This window comes from Schistocerca nitens, chromosome 5, assembly GCF_023898315.1.
Source record: "Schistocerca nitens isolate TAMUIC-IGC-003100 chromosome 5, iqSchNite1.1, whole genome shotgun sequence".
Classification (NCBI taxonomy): Eukaryota; Metazoa; Arthropoda; class Insecta; order Orthoptera; family Acrididae; genus Schistocerca; species Schistocerca nitens.
The window spans coordinates 643453816-643470609 of record NC_064618.1 but is presented as its reverse complement, the minus strand read 5'-3'; the positions used below and the strand labels follow the sequence as shown (position 1 = coordinate 643470609).

General features: G+C 42.6%; 1 protein-coding gene across 2 annotated transcripts in view; it reads left to right on the top strand.

Moving 5' to 3' along the window:
- Nucleotides 1-16553, top strand: part of LOC126259216 (probable cytochrome P450 301a1, mitochondrial) — a 166660-nt gene extending 150107 nt beyond the window's left edge. For both annotated transcript variants that reach the window (XM_049955816.1, XM_049955815.1), the window contains exons 11-12: nucleotides 10676-10891; nucleotides 13308-16553. In XM_049955816.1, coding sequence (XP_049811773.1) covers nucleotides 10676-10891; nucleotides 13308-13418 — 327 coding nt within the window. In that variant the 3' untranslated portion in view covers nucleotides 13419-16553. The remainder of the gene's footprint in view (nucleotides 1-10675; nucleotides 10892-13307) is intronic.
- Nucleotides 16554-16794: the final 241 nt, after the last annotated feature.

Here is a 16794-nt window from a genome sequence, read left to right as displayed (position 1 = left end):
AAGGTTGTTGCACTTACCAAAGTGAGCTCCATGCCCTTCGCTTTCGGGTCTGGGGCGACACACAAGTATTTAAGCTACACAAAAACTCTGAAAAACTGACTGGATTGCATGTGTCCCTAGAGTGTATCATTTTTGCGATAAATATACTGAAATTTGAGCCTACATTTCGGAATAAGATTCTGCAATGATTGACATAAGTTCTTTGAAGAATAACTAAAATTTTCAAGACTGAAGTCGTAAACGCTGCTTCCAATTCCATGCTGTCAGAACAGATACAAGACTATGACATATTGTGCATGGAACACAGTTTAAAGTTTCACTCTTCAGATTAATCATACGGGAGTCATGCTAACAGTACGATCTGTACGGAAGCCGTAATCTTCTGTTAGGAAATGACGACGGAGTCAGCTTAACAACAGCCAGATTTTCACTCGGTATTCAACAGTTTCTTAAATTTGTAAAATTATTAGACAGTTCTTTCCTTAGTGTCAGTCTAGTATGAGTCTGAATAATATGCTGTGTGACGTTAAGACTTATAGTACAAAAGGAAAGTTTCGTTTAATTAAAATAAATTATCAGAAACCTCACCCAAATCGTATATCATTGTACATGTCCATTCTTGTAACTCACGATCATTTTGTTTATGTAATATGTTGGTAAAATTGTCAAAACCACCTTAGACTCTGCTGAATAGCTGACAACACACACCTCAGTACCTGAGCTGCGTAGTACATGTTCTGGCTCCACATCGCGGAATCACGGCCACTTATGTGTGGCTGATACCAGCTATGGCCAGTGAAAGTCATACACCATGATCTCGTATAGTAGTGTGAATCACCTATATGACAAATCATAAGTCGTAAATAAAATTTACGCCCACTGCCAAAAAATGTTCTTCAAAATGCCAAATGAACTTCTATTTCTTTATACGTCTAAAGGATAGGCGTGAGATATTACTTTTCCGCCACAGGATCCAGCGGTTAATGTGTTGTATTTTCCATTCAGTCCACTGTTACGTAACATTATGAACACGCTCAGGCTATTCTTAAATTTTCAGAAATCCGAGAATCGTTCCTCAAGTCCACATATTATTCACTCCACACATATTCTGATTCCATGTAAACGGTTTGTTGTTATTTTCTGAGTATTACGTAATTGTCTCTCTGTCAAAAACTATTAAAGATATTCCTTTGGAAAATTATTATAACTATGTGACTTAGTTATGTAATGTGTTATTAAACTCAGTTCATTAAAACAGAAGTAGAACCATAAGTTGGCGTATGATTTAACAACTCGGGAAACGCCATACCCGCACATTATGCGAGCTGATGTAGCCATAGCTAGGGAACAGGCTTCGTGGCAATGTGTCCACGTAGCACTTGCACAGGCAAATGTTCAAATGTGTGTGAAATCCTATGGGACCCAACTGCTAAGGTCATCAGTCCCTAAGCTTACACACTACTTAACGACAAACAGTCAGGCAGTCAGTACTATTTATACATGTTAAATATATGATACTACATCACAGAAACCAAGTGATTCTTGAGTTTTACGTGCAAAGTAATAAGAACTAAACAAAACTGTTCAGTAACAGTAAATATTCAAACCACTAAAAAATGGTTCAAATGGCCCTGGGCACTATGGGACTTAACTTCTAAGGTCATCAGTCCCCTAGAACTTAGAACTATTAAACCTAACTAACCTAAGGACATCACACACATCCATGCCCGAGGCAGGATTCGAACCTGCGACCGTAGCGGTCTCGCGGTTCCAGACTGTAGCGCCTAGAACCGCTCTGCCACTTCGGCCGGCTAAACCACTAAATTCATCAAAAATTCTGTTTCTAGAATCACTTGACAACACTACTCTAAACAGTTCCAAACGAGTACTAAACTTTTAAAAAAGAAATATTTTCTTTTCTAAATAATTAAGCCTGTTTATAAAGACAAGTTTGTTGAAGCCAAGTTCTTTATCGTACCACCGTGGTCTCATGCCTTCAAAGTACTACCTTTTTTAAAGTGTCTTCTTATTGCCAACAGTCTGTGAAACACCGGTTTCCGTCAAATCATCAAAGTTAAGAGCCGTCGGGCTTGTCTAGCACTTGAATGGGTAACTACGAGTGTTCCGAGCACTGTTTGCGATCGGGTTGCACTCTGTCCTTGTGAGGCAAATTGAGGAGATACTTGATTGAGAACCAGCGGCTCCGGTCACGAAATCTGACAATGACCGGAAGAGCGGTGTGCTTACCACAGAGCCCTCCATATTGGCATCCAGTGGCGCCTGTCAGCTGAGGATTACAAGGCGGTCGGTCGGTACCGTTTCGTCTCCCGAAGCCTGTTCAGACAAAGTTAATTAGTTTCTCCCAATTACCAAGTTATAACGAAGTTAAGTTCTTCTTTCGTGAATGTTTAACTATGAGGAGTATCTGACACTTTTTCAATAGGATAGTTTAACTTTCAGTCCTGCCTTCGAAGAGGCACTTCGGTCTTTCTCGTTTACATACTTTTTTTCCGCCGTAATGCTATTCTGTTGTGTAGAAAAGTGGCACACAAAGTTTGATTCACTAGAAATATTTTATGCTCAAAGTGTGAATGAAAAAAAGAAAGAAAAGGAAAACAATGACCAAAATAGGTTGCTAGTGGAAGCATTTTTACACTGAACTGACTAAAAATATCTGTGTTATATTTCACACAATTCTATACAAAATTTGAAAACAGGAAAACCATACATTTACATGTACGGACTATACCATCGATCGTCAGTTGTTGTTTCCTTTAATTTTCTTAACGGCCACATACATAGTAAGTAGGCAACATTTCCTCCCAAACGTCTTAATAGGCTTCCTGCTAAGACAAAAGTACATTTCTGGAAAAAAAATTTAGCACACCTGGAAAGATGGAGTCGATTTTGATAGGACGATGCCACACGCCACAAGGGGGATAACAGATGCACCGATAATGGGTTCACCGGCGTCCACCAACAGATAGTGTAGTGGTATAACTACGCCATTTGTGTCTACCCTTTAATAGAGAATGCTCACAGCCAGAAAGCTCAATCTGGTGCAAATGTGTGAAGCAAGCAGGCAGCCGTGCCACGGAGACGCACTAGTGCTTCCTGCAGCCAACTGAAGAGTCTGAAAGGTCTCAAATCGTGGCATTATGAGTGGCGGGATGGTCCTTTCGGAGAATAGCCACACAAGTTCGACGTACTGCTTCAGTTGTGCAACGATGCTGGTATCAATGGTCACGTGAACATTTTTACACCACTAGACGAGGTTCTGGACGTTCACGCAGCACAGACGGCACCCAGGATCGTCGTATTGTAAGGGCAGCAGTGGCAGATCGTACAGCTACCGTAGCACAGATATGGCAGCTTGTGAGCCCAGAGGTGTCAGCACGAGCTGTTGTGAACCGGTTATTAGTGGTGGGACTGTAGGCAAGCACAACTCTACTCCATCTTCCACTCAGACCACAGCGCCGACATCAACGGCTCGACTCGTGTCGTCAGAGAATCGCTTGGAAGATGGAGGGGCGAGCCGAGGTCTTCAGCGATGAAAGCAGGTGGTAAGCACTTACGACCCATACCGTGAGCGCTGTCTCGTAGAGTTCATTCGTCCAACTCACATTGGCCCCACCCGAGTCTTATTGTCTGGGATGCAATAAGATACAACTCTAACACTTTTGGATTTCTGGAGGGGACGCTAAACAGCACTCGGCACGTGCAGAATGTTGTTAGACTTGTTCTTTTGCTATTGTTACAACAGGAAAGCGATACGTTGCTCCAACAGGATAATGCTCGCCCACACACTTACCGTGAAACTCAACGTGCTCTGCAAGACGTGAGGCTACGTGGCTGGCCAGCACGATCTCCAATCGAGCAAGTGTGGTACATGTTGGGACGAGAAGTGACTCGTCATCTAACAGCTCTTACAGAACTACGCGAACGTGTCGAGCAGGCTTAGTACATCATATCGCAGGGCAGTATTCGTCATCAATACAGTCGACTGGGTGCCAGAGACAGCGCCGGCATTGGTGTTTCAGCATGGGTCGCTACCTGGTACCTCAGATCCGCTTGTGTTATTGATCTGTAAATGTAAGCATTTCATGTGCTCCATATGCACTGTCGTAACAATAAATCTTTCGTTAACTGGAGACCTCTAAAAGGATGTACTAGTTTTAATCCAGCAATGTGTATTACATATACAAACACAAAAACATTGTTCTCATTCCTACTGTGACTCATACAAATCGTGTCAGTAACGCAGAACATTCTTTTCCATCTGCATTCTCCTGAACGCCCACCTCATCATCCTCTACCACGCAAGATTACTACTTGTAATTCTCTTCAATCAACGTGGTATGCTTTACTGGAATCTCTGGTCACCCTTTAGAGTATACTCTTTGCAACCTGTCATAAAAATATTATATAAGTCAGCTAAGAATATTTTTCTCAATACTGTTGTAATCTTGAGGCCAAAGACTAGTTTGATGCAGCTCTCCACGCTAGCCTGTACTGTGCAAGCCTCTTCATTTTCGAATAACTATTGCAACCTACATCCATCTCACCCCTACAGTTTCCTGCCTCCCTCCTCCCAGCTTCACCCCATTACAAAACTGACGATTGCTTGATGGATTAAGGTATGTCCTATCATCAACCGATAGTTTCTTTTAGTCAAGTTGTGCCATAAATTTCTTTTTTCCTCAGTTCTGTTCAGAACCTCCTTATTAGTTACTCGAAATGCTGATTTTATCTTCAGGATTCTCCTATTGCACCACACTTCAGAACCTTATTCTTATATGAACAGTTTATCATACATTTTTCACTTCGTAGAAGGATACACTCCAGTCACATACCTCCAATAGAATTTTCTAACACTTAAATCTGTATTCGCTGTTGGCAGCTTTCTTTACGTCGGAAATGGTTTTCTTGTCATTGTTAGTTCACATTTTAGATCCTCTCTCCTTCAGCCATCATCACTTATTTTACTGCCGGCCGCGGTGGCCGAGCGGTTCTAGGCGCTTCAGTCCGGAACCGTGCGACTGCTACGGTCGCAGGTTCGAATCCTGCCTTGGGCATGGATTTGTGTGATGTCCTCAGGTTAGTTACGTTTAAGTAGTTCTAAGTTCTAGGGGACTGATAACCTCAGATTTTGAGCCCCATAGTGCTCAGAGCCATTTGAACCATTTTTGAACTTATTGTACTACCCAAATAACAAACTTCATCTGCCAATTTTAGTGTTTCGTAACCCAGTCTAATTCTTTCAGCATCGCTCGATTTAATTCGACTACATTCCATTATCCTTGTTTTGCTTTTGTTAATGTTAATCTTACGAGTATATCCTCCTCTCAAGAACTGTACACGCTGTTCAACTGCTCTTCCAAGCATTTGCTGTCTCTGGCACAATTACGCTGTTATCAGCAAACTTCAAAGCCTACATTCCGTCTCCTTGATGTTTAATACCTTCTCCAAACTTCTCTTTGGTTTCCTTCATTGCTACTCCACATACAGATTTACTTACATCTGGGATAGGCTGCAATGATGTCTCACTTCCTTTCAACCACTGCCTCCCTTTCATGCCCCTCGAGTCTTACAACTGCCGTCTGATGTCTGTAGAAGTTGATATAGCGTTTCGTTCCTTGTATCTTTTGCAAGCGACGTTACTTACGTCTGGTGACGCAGAAAATTTCTGCTGAAGTGGAATGGATAAGAAGCTTGGCGAAATAGCAGCAAATACAATTTTTCTCTTAACGCACTTCATTCAAAGAGAAAAAGGAGGCATTTCGTTTTGACTGACCCTCGTCAACGTTGTCAAAAACTGTCCCTAAATCTAGAATTGTTATAAACGTAGCTTTGCTTCTCTTCAACTTGCCTTCTAACATAGATCGTTGCGTTACTATAGCCTCTCTTGGTCGTACATTTCTCGGTTTCACAGTATTGTCAGATAGCGGTGTTGTCTTAAGCCCCTGCTGTTCAGTTTGTACATCGAAGAAGAAACGACGATGATAAAAGAAAGGTTCAGAGTGAGTTGAAAATCAGAGTGAAGGAATATCAGGGACAATATTCGATTATGACACTGCTATCCTCAGTGAAAATTAACAGAAATTACTGGAAGTATTGAAAGAAATGAACAGTCTAAAGAGAACACAGTGTGCATTAACAGTAAACCGAATATATGTGAAAGTAAGCAGGAGTAGCATAAAAGATATTAATGATGAACTTAATATAAAATTTGGGAACCACAGAGTAGCATAAATTAAGGAATTCTGTTACCTTGGAAGCAGAACAGCACATTATGGGAGGAAGCAAGTAGGGCATTCTCGTTACTGTCGTCTTCACTCTAAAGACTGGTTTTATACAGATCTTCACGCTATCCTATCCTGAGCACGTCTCTTCATCTGCGAATAACTAATGTAACCTATAATACACTAAGCAGATTCAGAAGGATGTAGGTTGCAGTTAGTACTGGGAGATGAAGAAGCTTGCACAGGATAGAGTAGCATGGAGAGCTGCATCAAACCAGTCTCAGGACTGAAGACCACAACAACAACAACAACCCATATCCTTCCAAACCTGTTTAGTGTGTTCATCTCTCGGTCTCCCTCTACAATTTTTACCCTAAACACTTCCCTCCAATACTAAATTAGTGATCCCTCGATGTGTCCTATCAACCGAGCCCTCCGAGCCCTCCTTTTAGTCAAGTTATATGATTAATTTCTTTTCTCCCTAGTTCTGTTCAGTACCTCCTCATTGGTTACATGATATGCCCATGTAATTTCTGCTTTCTTCTGTAGCACCACATTTCAAAAGCGCCCATTCTTCTCCTGTCTGAACTTTTTGTCATCCACGTTTCACTTCCATGGAATGCTACACATGAGACAAATACCTTCAGAAACGACTTCCAAACACTTACATCTCTATTCGATGTTAAAAAATTTCTCTTCTTCGAAAACAGTTTTCCTGCCATTTCACTCTACATTTTACATCCTCTGCGCTTCAGTCATCAGTTATTTGACTGCCCAAATAGAAAAACTCATCTACTGCTCTTAGTGTCTCGTATCCTAATCTGATTCCCTCAGCATTTCCTCATTTAATTCTTCTACAATCCACACCCTTGTTTTGCTTTTGTTAGTGTTAATTTCATTGCCTTCTTTTGAGACACTGTCCGTTCGTTCAACTGCCCTTCGAAGGCCTTTGCTGTCTATGTCATCAGGAAACCTCAAAGCTTTATTTCATCTCACTGAAGTGTAACTTCTTCTCTAAATTTTTCTTTTGTTTCCCATGCTACCTGCTCAATTCATAGAGTGAATAACATCGGGGATAGGCTAAAATCCTATCTCCACTCCCTATTCAACCTTTGCATCCCTTTCACGCCTCTTGACTCTTGTAGCTGCCGTTTGATTTGTGTACAAGTTGATATAAACTTTCATTACGTCTACTACCTTCAAAATTTCAAAGGGTGTATTCCAGCTAAACTTTTCAAATGCTTTCTCCAAATCTATAAACGCTATAAACGTAGGTTTTCTATTCTTCAACCTATCTTCTAAGTCGTAAGATCAGTATTGCCTCACGTGTTCCTACATTTCACGAAAATCCAAACTGATCTTTCCGGAGTTCAGCTTCTATCAGTTTTTACATTCTTATGTAATAATTCGTGTTTATATTTTACAAGCATAACTTAATAAACTGATAGTTCGGTGAGATTCACGTGTGTCAGTGCGTGCTTTCCCTGGTATTGGAATATTCTTCGTGAAGTCTGAGGGCATTTCGCCTGCCACGTCTATTTCATATGTAAAAGCTACTCATTCATCTTCTACTGCATTCCTTTCGCCTGTCTTCAGTTAATCATTGCCTTAGAAACTCTCAACAACTTCTGGTTCTTTTAACTTGTTCCATCTCCTTAATTTCCTACCTTTTTGTACTTATGCCGTCTTCAGTCTACAATTCATAACTAATAAATTGTGGTCAATGTCCATATCAGCCCCTAGAAATTTCTGACAGTTAAGAACCTGGTTCCGAAATCTCTGCCTTACCATGGTACATGGTGAACATCAATACAACCGACGCACTGTAGGGACGGATTTCTGACTGGAAATGGAGGAAGAAAGCTCCTATGAATATGTGTCCGGAAATGCATTATTATCACGATAGATGACGTATGAAAGTTCCTCTGATCAAGTGCCGTATGTTTCCTGTGTGTTGCCGGCTGTGTGGCTGGCTCACCATACTCTAAGCAGCAGAGTGGTCCGGTATTCATGTCGGTAACAAGCCGAGATGGTGTTTGTGTACGGTCAAGCAGATGGAAACGCTCGAGAGGCAGCACGGCTCTACCAAGACTGTGTGTACACCAGATTTGGAGAAACTGGTTCTACAGGATAGAACCAGGGCCTCCAAATCTGGTGTACGCACAGACCGCCGCCTCCCTTCACGTGCGTCTCTCTGAGAGGACCCACTATCACATAAATGAAATTTTTAAATGTTGTGTGATGCGGTTTTTGTCTGTGAAGGTGCATGTTTTGGTGCAGTTGTGCTGCCTCTATCGTTTCCATCTGCTCTACCGCGCATAAACATCAAAAAATGGTTCAAATGGCTCTGAGCACTGTGGGACTTAACTGCTGATGTCATAAGTCCCCTAGAACATAGAACTACTTAAACCTAACTAACCTAAGGACATCACACACATCCATGCCCGAGGCAGGATTCGAACCTCCGACCGTAGCGGTCGCGCGGTTCCAGACTGTAGCGCCTAGAACCGCTCGGCCACTCCGGCCGCCTGCACAAACATCATCTCGGGTTGTTCCCGACATGAATACCGGACCACCCTTCTGCATACAATACGCTGCGTCAATCACACAGCCCGCAACACACAAGGAATACACAGCTCGTGGTCAGAGGAATCTTCAGAAGTCAGCGACATCTACCGTGAGAATGATGCACTTCCGGATACATGTTCACAGGAACTTTTTTCCTCCATTTCCAATCAGGAATCCGTCCCTGCATTTTGTCGGTTTTACTAATGTTCACTCTGCATAATCAATATGAAACCTACCTGTGCCTCCAGGTCTCTTCCACCTTCTTTCCTAATTCTTAAACCAAGTGTTAGCGATGATTAAATCATGCTCCATTCAAAAAAAAATCTCACTTTATGGGCGATACTATTCTGTCCCTACACTGAGATAGATATCACTCAGTCATTTAAAATACAGTACCCTGGACAGTATACAACATCTAATGTACTGATATCTGATAATCAACTGAAACCCTCAGCTGCCGACAGGTGGTGTTGATATACCTCGAAGGGGACACCTGAAAATGTGTGGCCCGACTGGAACTCGAACCCGGGATTACCTGCTTACATGGCAGACGCTCTATCCATATCAGCCACCGAGGACACAGATCAATAGCGCTACAGCAGGGACTTATCCCTTGCACGCTTCTCGTGAGACCCACATTCCCGGCTACCCATAACCTACATCCGTAATGTACCTAATAGATATTAGTCCATCCACTCATTACTCGCGCACACTAAGGTGACGATTCCCGTAAGAGTTCGGGCAACCTACGCGCATTCGCAAAGACGAAGATCAATGGCTGGGTAGCCTTTAACTATTTATATGAAGATAGTAACTGTTATCGAAAGAACAGATACCAATGATGACCGTGCAGTTTCTCTAGAATAAATGATAATTAATTGAAACCCTCAGCCGCCGACAGGTGGTGTTAATATACCTCGAAGGGGAGAGCTGAACTAATTATCATTCTAGAGAAGCTGCACGGTCATCAGTGGTATCTGTTCTTTCGAGAACAGTTACTATCTTCAAATAAATAGTTAAAGGCTAGCCAGCCATTGACCTTAGTCTGTGCAAGTGCGCACAGGTTGCCTGAACTCTTACGGAAATCCTCAGTGTGCGCGAGTAATGAGTGTATGGGCAAATATCTATTAGGTACATTACGTACGTAGGCTGTGGGCAGTTGGGGATGTGGGTCTCACGAGAAGCTTGCAAGGGATAAGTCCCTGCTGTAGCGCTATTGATGTGTGTCCTCGGTGGCTCAGATGGATAGAGCGTCTGCCATCTAAGCAGGAGATCCCGGGTTCGAGTTCCGGTCGGGGCACACATTTTCAGGTGCCCCTTTCGAGGTATATCAACACCACCTGTCAGCAGCTGAGGGTTTCAGTCAATTATCATTTATTCTAAGAGAAGCAGCACGGTCATCAATGGTATCTCTTCTTTCGAGAACAGTTACTATCTTCATATAAATACTGACATGTGTTCACGGAAAGCAGTATCAAGAGGGCCAGAAATTCACAAACTGTCATTTACTTCGCAACGTTATGGGATAGGACAGGGGTCGAGGAAGGAACGTTGGTGACCAATGAATTTACTGATGCTGTGGGATGATTGGTATTTTGCTATCTGGTGACAGGATGAGGGATGTGGCAAATGTTTGTGACTCCTCCTGGATCCAGGAAATCGTGTGATGACATAGGTAATGGAGAAGGAACGTTGGTGGACGATCTTGTTGAACGATTTATGAGAAGAAGATATTAGACGGTGCCTAGACAAAAGCAGGTCTCACGCAACAAGGCAGGCAATGCACACCGTTGATGCCCTTGGCTGTTGTTGATACCAACATTATCGCTGTGATGTATTCCATTGGTATCTTTTTGGACTTCCAGGTGGACCTCGTCATGGGACACCCGCAGCTCTCGGTCTCTGAGCAGTACTTCCCTCAGGCGGACCAGTTCCGCCCCGAGCGCTGGCTGAAGGGCCCGGACGGCCGGTCGGAGGCGCAGGACGCGCACCCCTTCGCCTCGATGCCCTTCGGCTTCGGCCCCAGGATGTGCATCGGCAGGCGCTTCGCAGAGCTGGAGGTCTATACGCTGGTGGCCAGGGTACGTATCTGACGTGGGCTGGCTGAAAGAAGATAGGAGGCCCGGGCACCTGCAGAGGGGAAAGAAGCTGTCGTTAGTTCTAGGTAATGCTAAAGACCCTCTTACGGAAGTGGCATCATGGGAGGGAAATATACCCAGTGTACGTCCTGGCGTATATAGATCATCAGCAAAAGAGGCCATCACAGCAGCAACTGAGAGCACATTTGCAATCAGCTGTAGATCACCACTTATGTCAGCGTCAACGATGAGAGTCGCGTCCCTTATGAACGCATTCTCCATACTTTGTGGAGATTGACAGCTGGCCTATCTCATGAGGTTCCTACATAGCTGTCGATCTGCGGCATGATCAGAGGCCGTTTGTCAATAACAGAGGCTTGGACGGTTCTGAAATGAAACCAGCTGTAGATTTCTGAACTTGCACTATACAGTGGAGTTTTACGAAATCGCCTTGGCTGTAACAAACATGCGCTAAAGATCGCAGACGCCCAAAAGGATAGCAGAGTAGCTGTGAAATGTTCGTAGCGGGCAGGCCACGGTGGCCGAGCGGTTCTAGGCGCTTCAATCCGGAACCGCGCTGCTGCTACGGTCGCAGGTTCGAATCCTGCCTCGGGCATGGATGTGTATGATGTCCTTAGGTTAGTCAGGTTTAAGTAGTTCTAAGTCTAGGGGACTGATGACCTCAGATGTTAAGTCCCATAGTGCTTAGAGCCATTTGGACCATTTTGTTAGTATGGGGCTTTTAGGGTAAACAAAATTCCGAGAACTCCTGTAGAAAGCAAAGCATCAGGTCAGGTAGTTAGTACAGTACTGTGGGTAGGAAATGTGGAGAATGAAAATACTACACTATTAGCTGTTGACTGCAACAGAAAACAGTCATGCGTACGAGGGGTATGCGACGCATTTTTCCGACGATTTCCGGCCGATGAAAATGCTGAGTTTTCTGAGGACATTGTGGAATATTCCCGCTTCTGGCCCCTATAGTTTCACGAAGTGCTGGCGGCTCTGTACGTAGCCTTCAAAATGGCTTTTTTATAAAATGCATTTTAACCATCAGCTGTTTATTGTCCCATTAGCCATCTACCGGTTTCGATTACTAACCATCATCCAGGGTGTAGGGTACAACAGATTAGTTAAAAACCTCCCACATTCTTTTGTAACTGAATGATGTCTAAATTATCAACAACAACGATCAATACCCTGGATGATAGTTAATAACCGAAACCGGTAGATGACTAATGGGACAATAAACAGCTGGTGGTTAAAATGCATTTTAGAAAATACTTTACGGCTGTTGAACCTCAGCTCATGGAAACATTCAAAATGGTATTTGTAACGAAGGTGCGCTCCAAGCAGAGAGCTGTCATTGAGTTCCTTTTGGTGGAAACCAGAGGATCACAGATAAGCAGAGGTGCGTGCAGAATGTCTACGGAGACGTGCCAGTGAATAAAAGCACCTAGGTTGTTGGACGTCGCGTCTGTCATAATCACAACAACGTAGTTCAAACCTGTCTGATCTGCCGCACACAACTGCGACTCATGTGACCCGCTCATTCTAGGTGATCGACAGATCACACGCAAACACCTCGCTGCTCACAGGCGAATACACACAGGTTCATCACTTCAAACCGGAATCAAAATGGGAGACCATGGAGTTCTCCTCTGAAGAAAAAATTCAAAGCCGCACCCTCTGCTGGTAATGTCATGACAAGGGTCTTCTGGGATTCGGAAAGGGTCACTCTATTTTATGCCCCCCCTCATGGTGCAAAAATCTACTCTGAAGTGTGTTGTGCTCCCCTCGGAATATTGAAGAAACCACTTCAGCAAGTTCGTCAACACAAAAATGCAAACGAACTTTTCTTTCTCCATGGCAATGCAACGCCACGCACAAGTCTCCACACGAGAGAGGAGCTTACAAATCTTTGTTGGACTGATCTTCCTCATCCACCCTAGAGCCCGGATCTCGCACTTTCCGACTTCCATCTGTCTGGCCCAATGAAGGAAGCACTCCGTAGAAAACAGTACGTCGAAGATTAGGAGGCTATTCATGCTACAAAACGTTGGCTTCGACATCGACCAGAAGGTTAAACAAGGCCGTCGCATTGAACGGAGATTATGTTGAAAAATACGACTTTGTTACCATCGAGTGGAGAATAGTATGGTGCGTTGGTACCGTGAATTAAAGCAGTCTGTGTTGCAGTACTTATCGAACATACCTCGTAGCTTATAATGGAAAGTGATTGCTACTTGAAATCTAAAGTAAAGAATAAGGAAATGTTCGACGACGAGTAAGGGCCGCTAAACTCGTAAATACCATCTACCTTGACACCCTCTACCACACCCCGCACACTCTTTCCTCTCCTCCACACACCAAGACATTACGTTCCACTGAACTCAGAGTGAATGTTTTCTGTCCGCAGATAATCCGGCGCTTCCGCCTAGAATTCCACGGTGACATCAAGTGGAACACGGGCTTGATCCAGTTCGCGGCATCACCCCTCAAGTTCAAGGCCATAGACAGGGACCGCTGACGACCGAGCCGTCGATGGATCCATCTCTATGGTGAATGATGCATGGTTGGTTGGAAGGTTGGACTCACAGTGATGTGTGACGGCTTCGAAAAGATGCTACGCCCTTCAGCTTGCGATATACGTAGCTGTCCGATTTTTTTAACAGCTCACCACAGAAATTTCTTCACTTTATAATAATTATACAAAAATATCCATCATTATTTTAACTGATAAAGATAAATGTTAAATTTACTACATAATCCTTTTTAGCATTGCTAGAGGATTTCCACGTAGGACAAGGATAAGACGTTGCCAGAGGCACAGTTTAGTGTAGTGCGTCACATGGTAACGGTTCTGGCACTGTACAAAAGGATAACGAAGAATTTGGCAGTTCTCACATCACACGAGATGTGAGAGATAAGACGGACGTGGAGCGGAATGAGCTGAGTGACGCAGTGCCGTAGAATGTGACGTTGCGAAGTAGTCAAGTGGGTGAAAACCTCATCAGTTGCTGTCGGATTTCGGGAACGTGCTACGAAAAGTGAACGAATACAGTCCGAGATTGCAGTTCTACAGCACAAGCGGCACCAAGCACAGCATTTCGGTTTTTTTTTTCTTTTTTGTATTTCCAAATATGGAAATATGGAAATAAGCTGGTCCACGGCTCCTGGAAAATGTTGGGGAAAGGTTCCTTAGTGCTTTTTTTTGCGGCATCAATCTTCTTGCTGGTTCGATGACGCCCACCTTTGATTCCTCTCCTGTGCCAACCATTTCATCTCAGAGTACCACTTGCAACCTACATTTTCAGTTATTTGTTGGATGTATTGCAATTTCTGTCTTCCTACAATTTCTACCCTTTACATTTCCTTCTAGTATTATGGAGGTTACTCCCTGATGTCTTTAACACAGGTCTTATAATCCTGTCCCTTCTTCTTGTAAGTGTTCTCCATATTTTCCTTTCTTCGCTGATTCTGCGGAGAAACTCCTTATTCCTTATTTTATTGGTCCATATGATTTTCAACATTCTTTTGTGGCTTCACATATCAAACTCTTTGACTGTCTTCTTTCCGATTTCCCTACAGTCCATGATTCACTACCATGCAATGCAGCTTTCCAAACGTAAATGCTCCGAAATTTCTTCCTCAGATAAAGACAAATGTTTGACATTAGCAAACTTCTCTTGTCCAGGAATGCCCTGTATACTGTGCTGATCTGCTTTTTATGTCATCCCTGCTTCGTCTACCGGTGTGTTATTCTGCTTCCACGATAGCTTCTTCTGCTTCCTGGTCCCCAATTTTGGTGTTAAGTTTATCGCGACTTTCATTTCTGCTACTCCTCGTTACTTTCGTCTAGTTTCCATTTACTCTCACTCCGTAGTCTGTACTCCACTGTTCAATGCATTCGACACGACCTTTAATTCTTCTTCATTTTCACTGAGGATAACAATGCCATCAGGGAATCTTATCATTGATGGCCTTCCTCCCAGAATTTTAATCCAACCATTTAATCTTACTGTTATTTCCATCATTGCTTCTTTGATGTACAGATTTAACTGTAGGGGCGAAAGACTACATTCCTGTCTTAAACAAGTTTTAAACCGAACACTTCGTTCCTGCCTTCATATTGTTATTGTTGTCCCCTGGTCCTTGTAATGACCGTATATTATCCGTCGTTACCTGTATCTGACTCCTATTTTTTCTCAGAATATCATTTCACATTGTCGAACGCATTTTCAGTGTCGACAGATCCCACGAAGGAGTCTTGATTTAATCCTTTCTTCCATCATCATTCGCAACGTCAGAACTGCTTCCCTGATTCCCTTGCCTTTCCGAAAGCTAAACTGATTAATATCTAAAATATCCGTAGTTTTCTTTGCTATAATACTTCAAGTGCAAAGGTACTGAATGGGAAATCTGACCCTATCCAGATGTTCTGCTCAGTCGATGTTTGTTTGCGTCCCCGCTAGTATAGTGAAAATGACAATCTGGAGACGAAACTGGACGTCATTAAGGCAAAATAGTAAGAAATATAAACGTTGTTGACTCTAGTGTCATGTGTACAAAGTGCTTTCTCATGTGGGCAATGTGTTTTCCACGCCCACAGGGGAATAAATCTTTAGCTCCCACAAATGTTTATAACATTGTTTGCTAGTTCAGATGATCAGTGATATTTAGTTTAGCAGGAGATTATAGAAATCCCTTTTGGATCTGCTGGAATCAAAATGAAGTTACTGGAGACTTTTTCCGCGTTTTGCCGAGAACCGGTGATGAAGTTAACGCAGCTACTTAACGCGTGTCCATTTCCGTAAGTGAATGGCGCGTCAGACGTAGCTGATAACTGACTGGATTGCGTTGTAGTCGCAGACCAGGTCAGCCGTCACTTCACGTGAGATGGTTTCTGAGCGCTGATCACCTTCTCTACAAACGACGTCCGTCTTAGTTTGTAAATACTAAAGTCTTATAATATGACCTTATACTATCAATGTTAACCTTACTAAATGCTGCTGTACTATGTACTGTGAAGATATTTATTATAGGTGAAAGTTCTTAATTAGTTTCAGTTAATAGTTTTTTGTCTCTACTGACAATGTAAATTCTTGTACAGTGTTGATTAAAATTCAACTGCCAGTCAGGTAACAGACAACATATCGTTCGTCAGTTCATCTGTTGGCAGTTATTCGCCATTAGTTTCACAGCGGCTACACTAATTATTTGTCTTTAAATGTTTGTAACTCCTTAACTAAAATATATACAAATTGAGTTGATGCAGCAGTTTTTTCCAACAGAACATTCATTCTCTTTATCTGCCACTTTTGTGTTTCTATCACATCTTTTCTTCTCCATAAGTGATATTCAACCTTTTTTGCCATCATTTGTCATAAGCCCAGTACTGACCACATACAAAATTGTAATTTCTCTCCTCCAAGCGAGTTTCACATCTTTTTCTGAACGATTACTAAATCATAGCATCTAATATATTTGCTGTATTCATCAGTAATCCGTACCAATTTGTCTTGTGAGAAAGACAAGAGCAATATCACGTATTATGCAGTATACATTGTATATTTGTTACCACACTGCCAGTGAATAAGAGTTATATCTGTTAAGAATGTAAAAAAAAATGCGACTGAAACACTGTAATATTATTTCATATTACTAAAAATAAAGAAATGTTTTACTATGTCATAACATGATTTGTATTTATAATGATAATTTAATGCTCTTCTATGTGCAACTGCACAAATTCTTATACATTTTCCCATGGATCTTCATCCTTTATTTATTCCTAAAGCACACCCTGTTGTTGTACTTGTTGTTGTAGTAATCATTCCGAAGACTGGTCTGATACAGCTAACCAAGCTTGTCTATTCTCTACGAGCCTCTTCACCTCCTGTTAA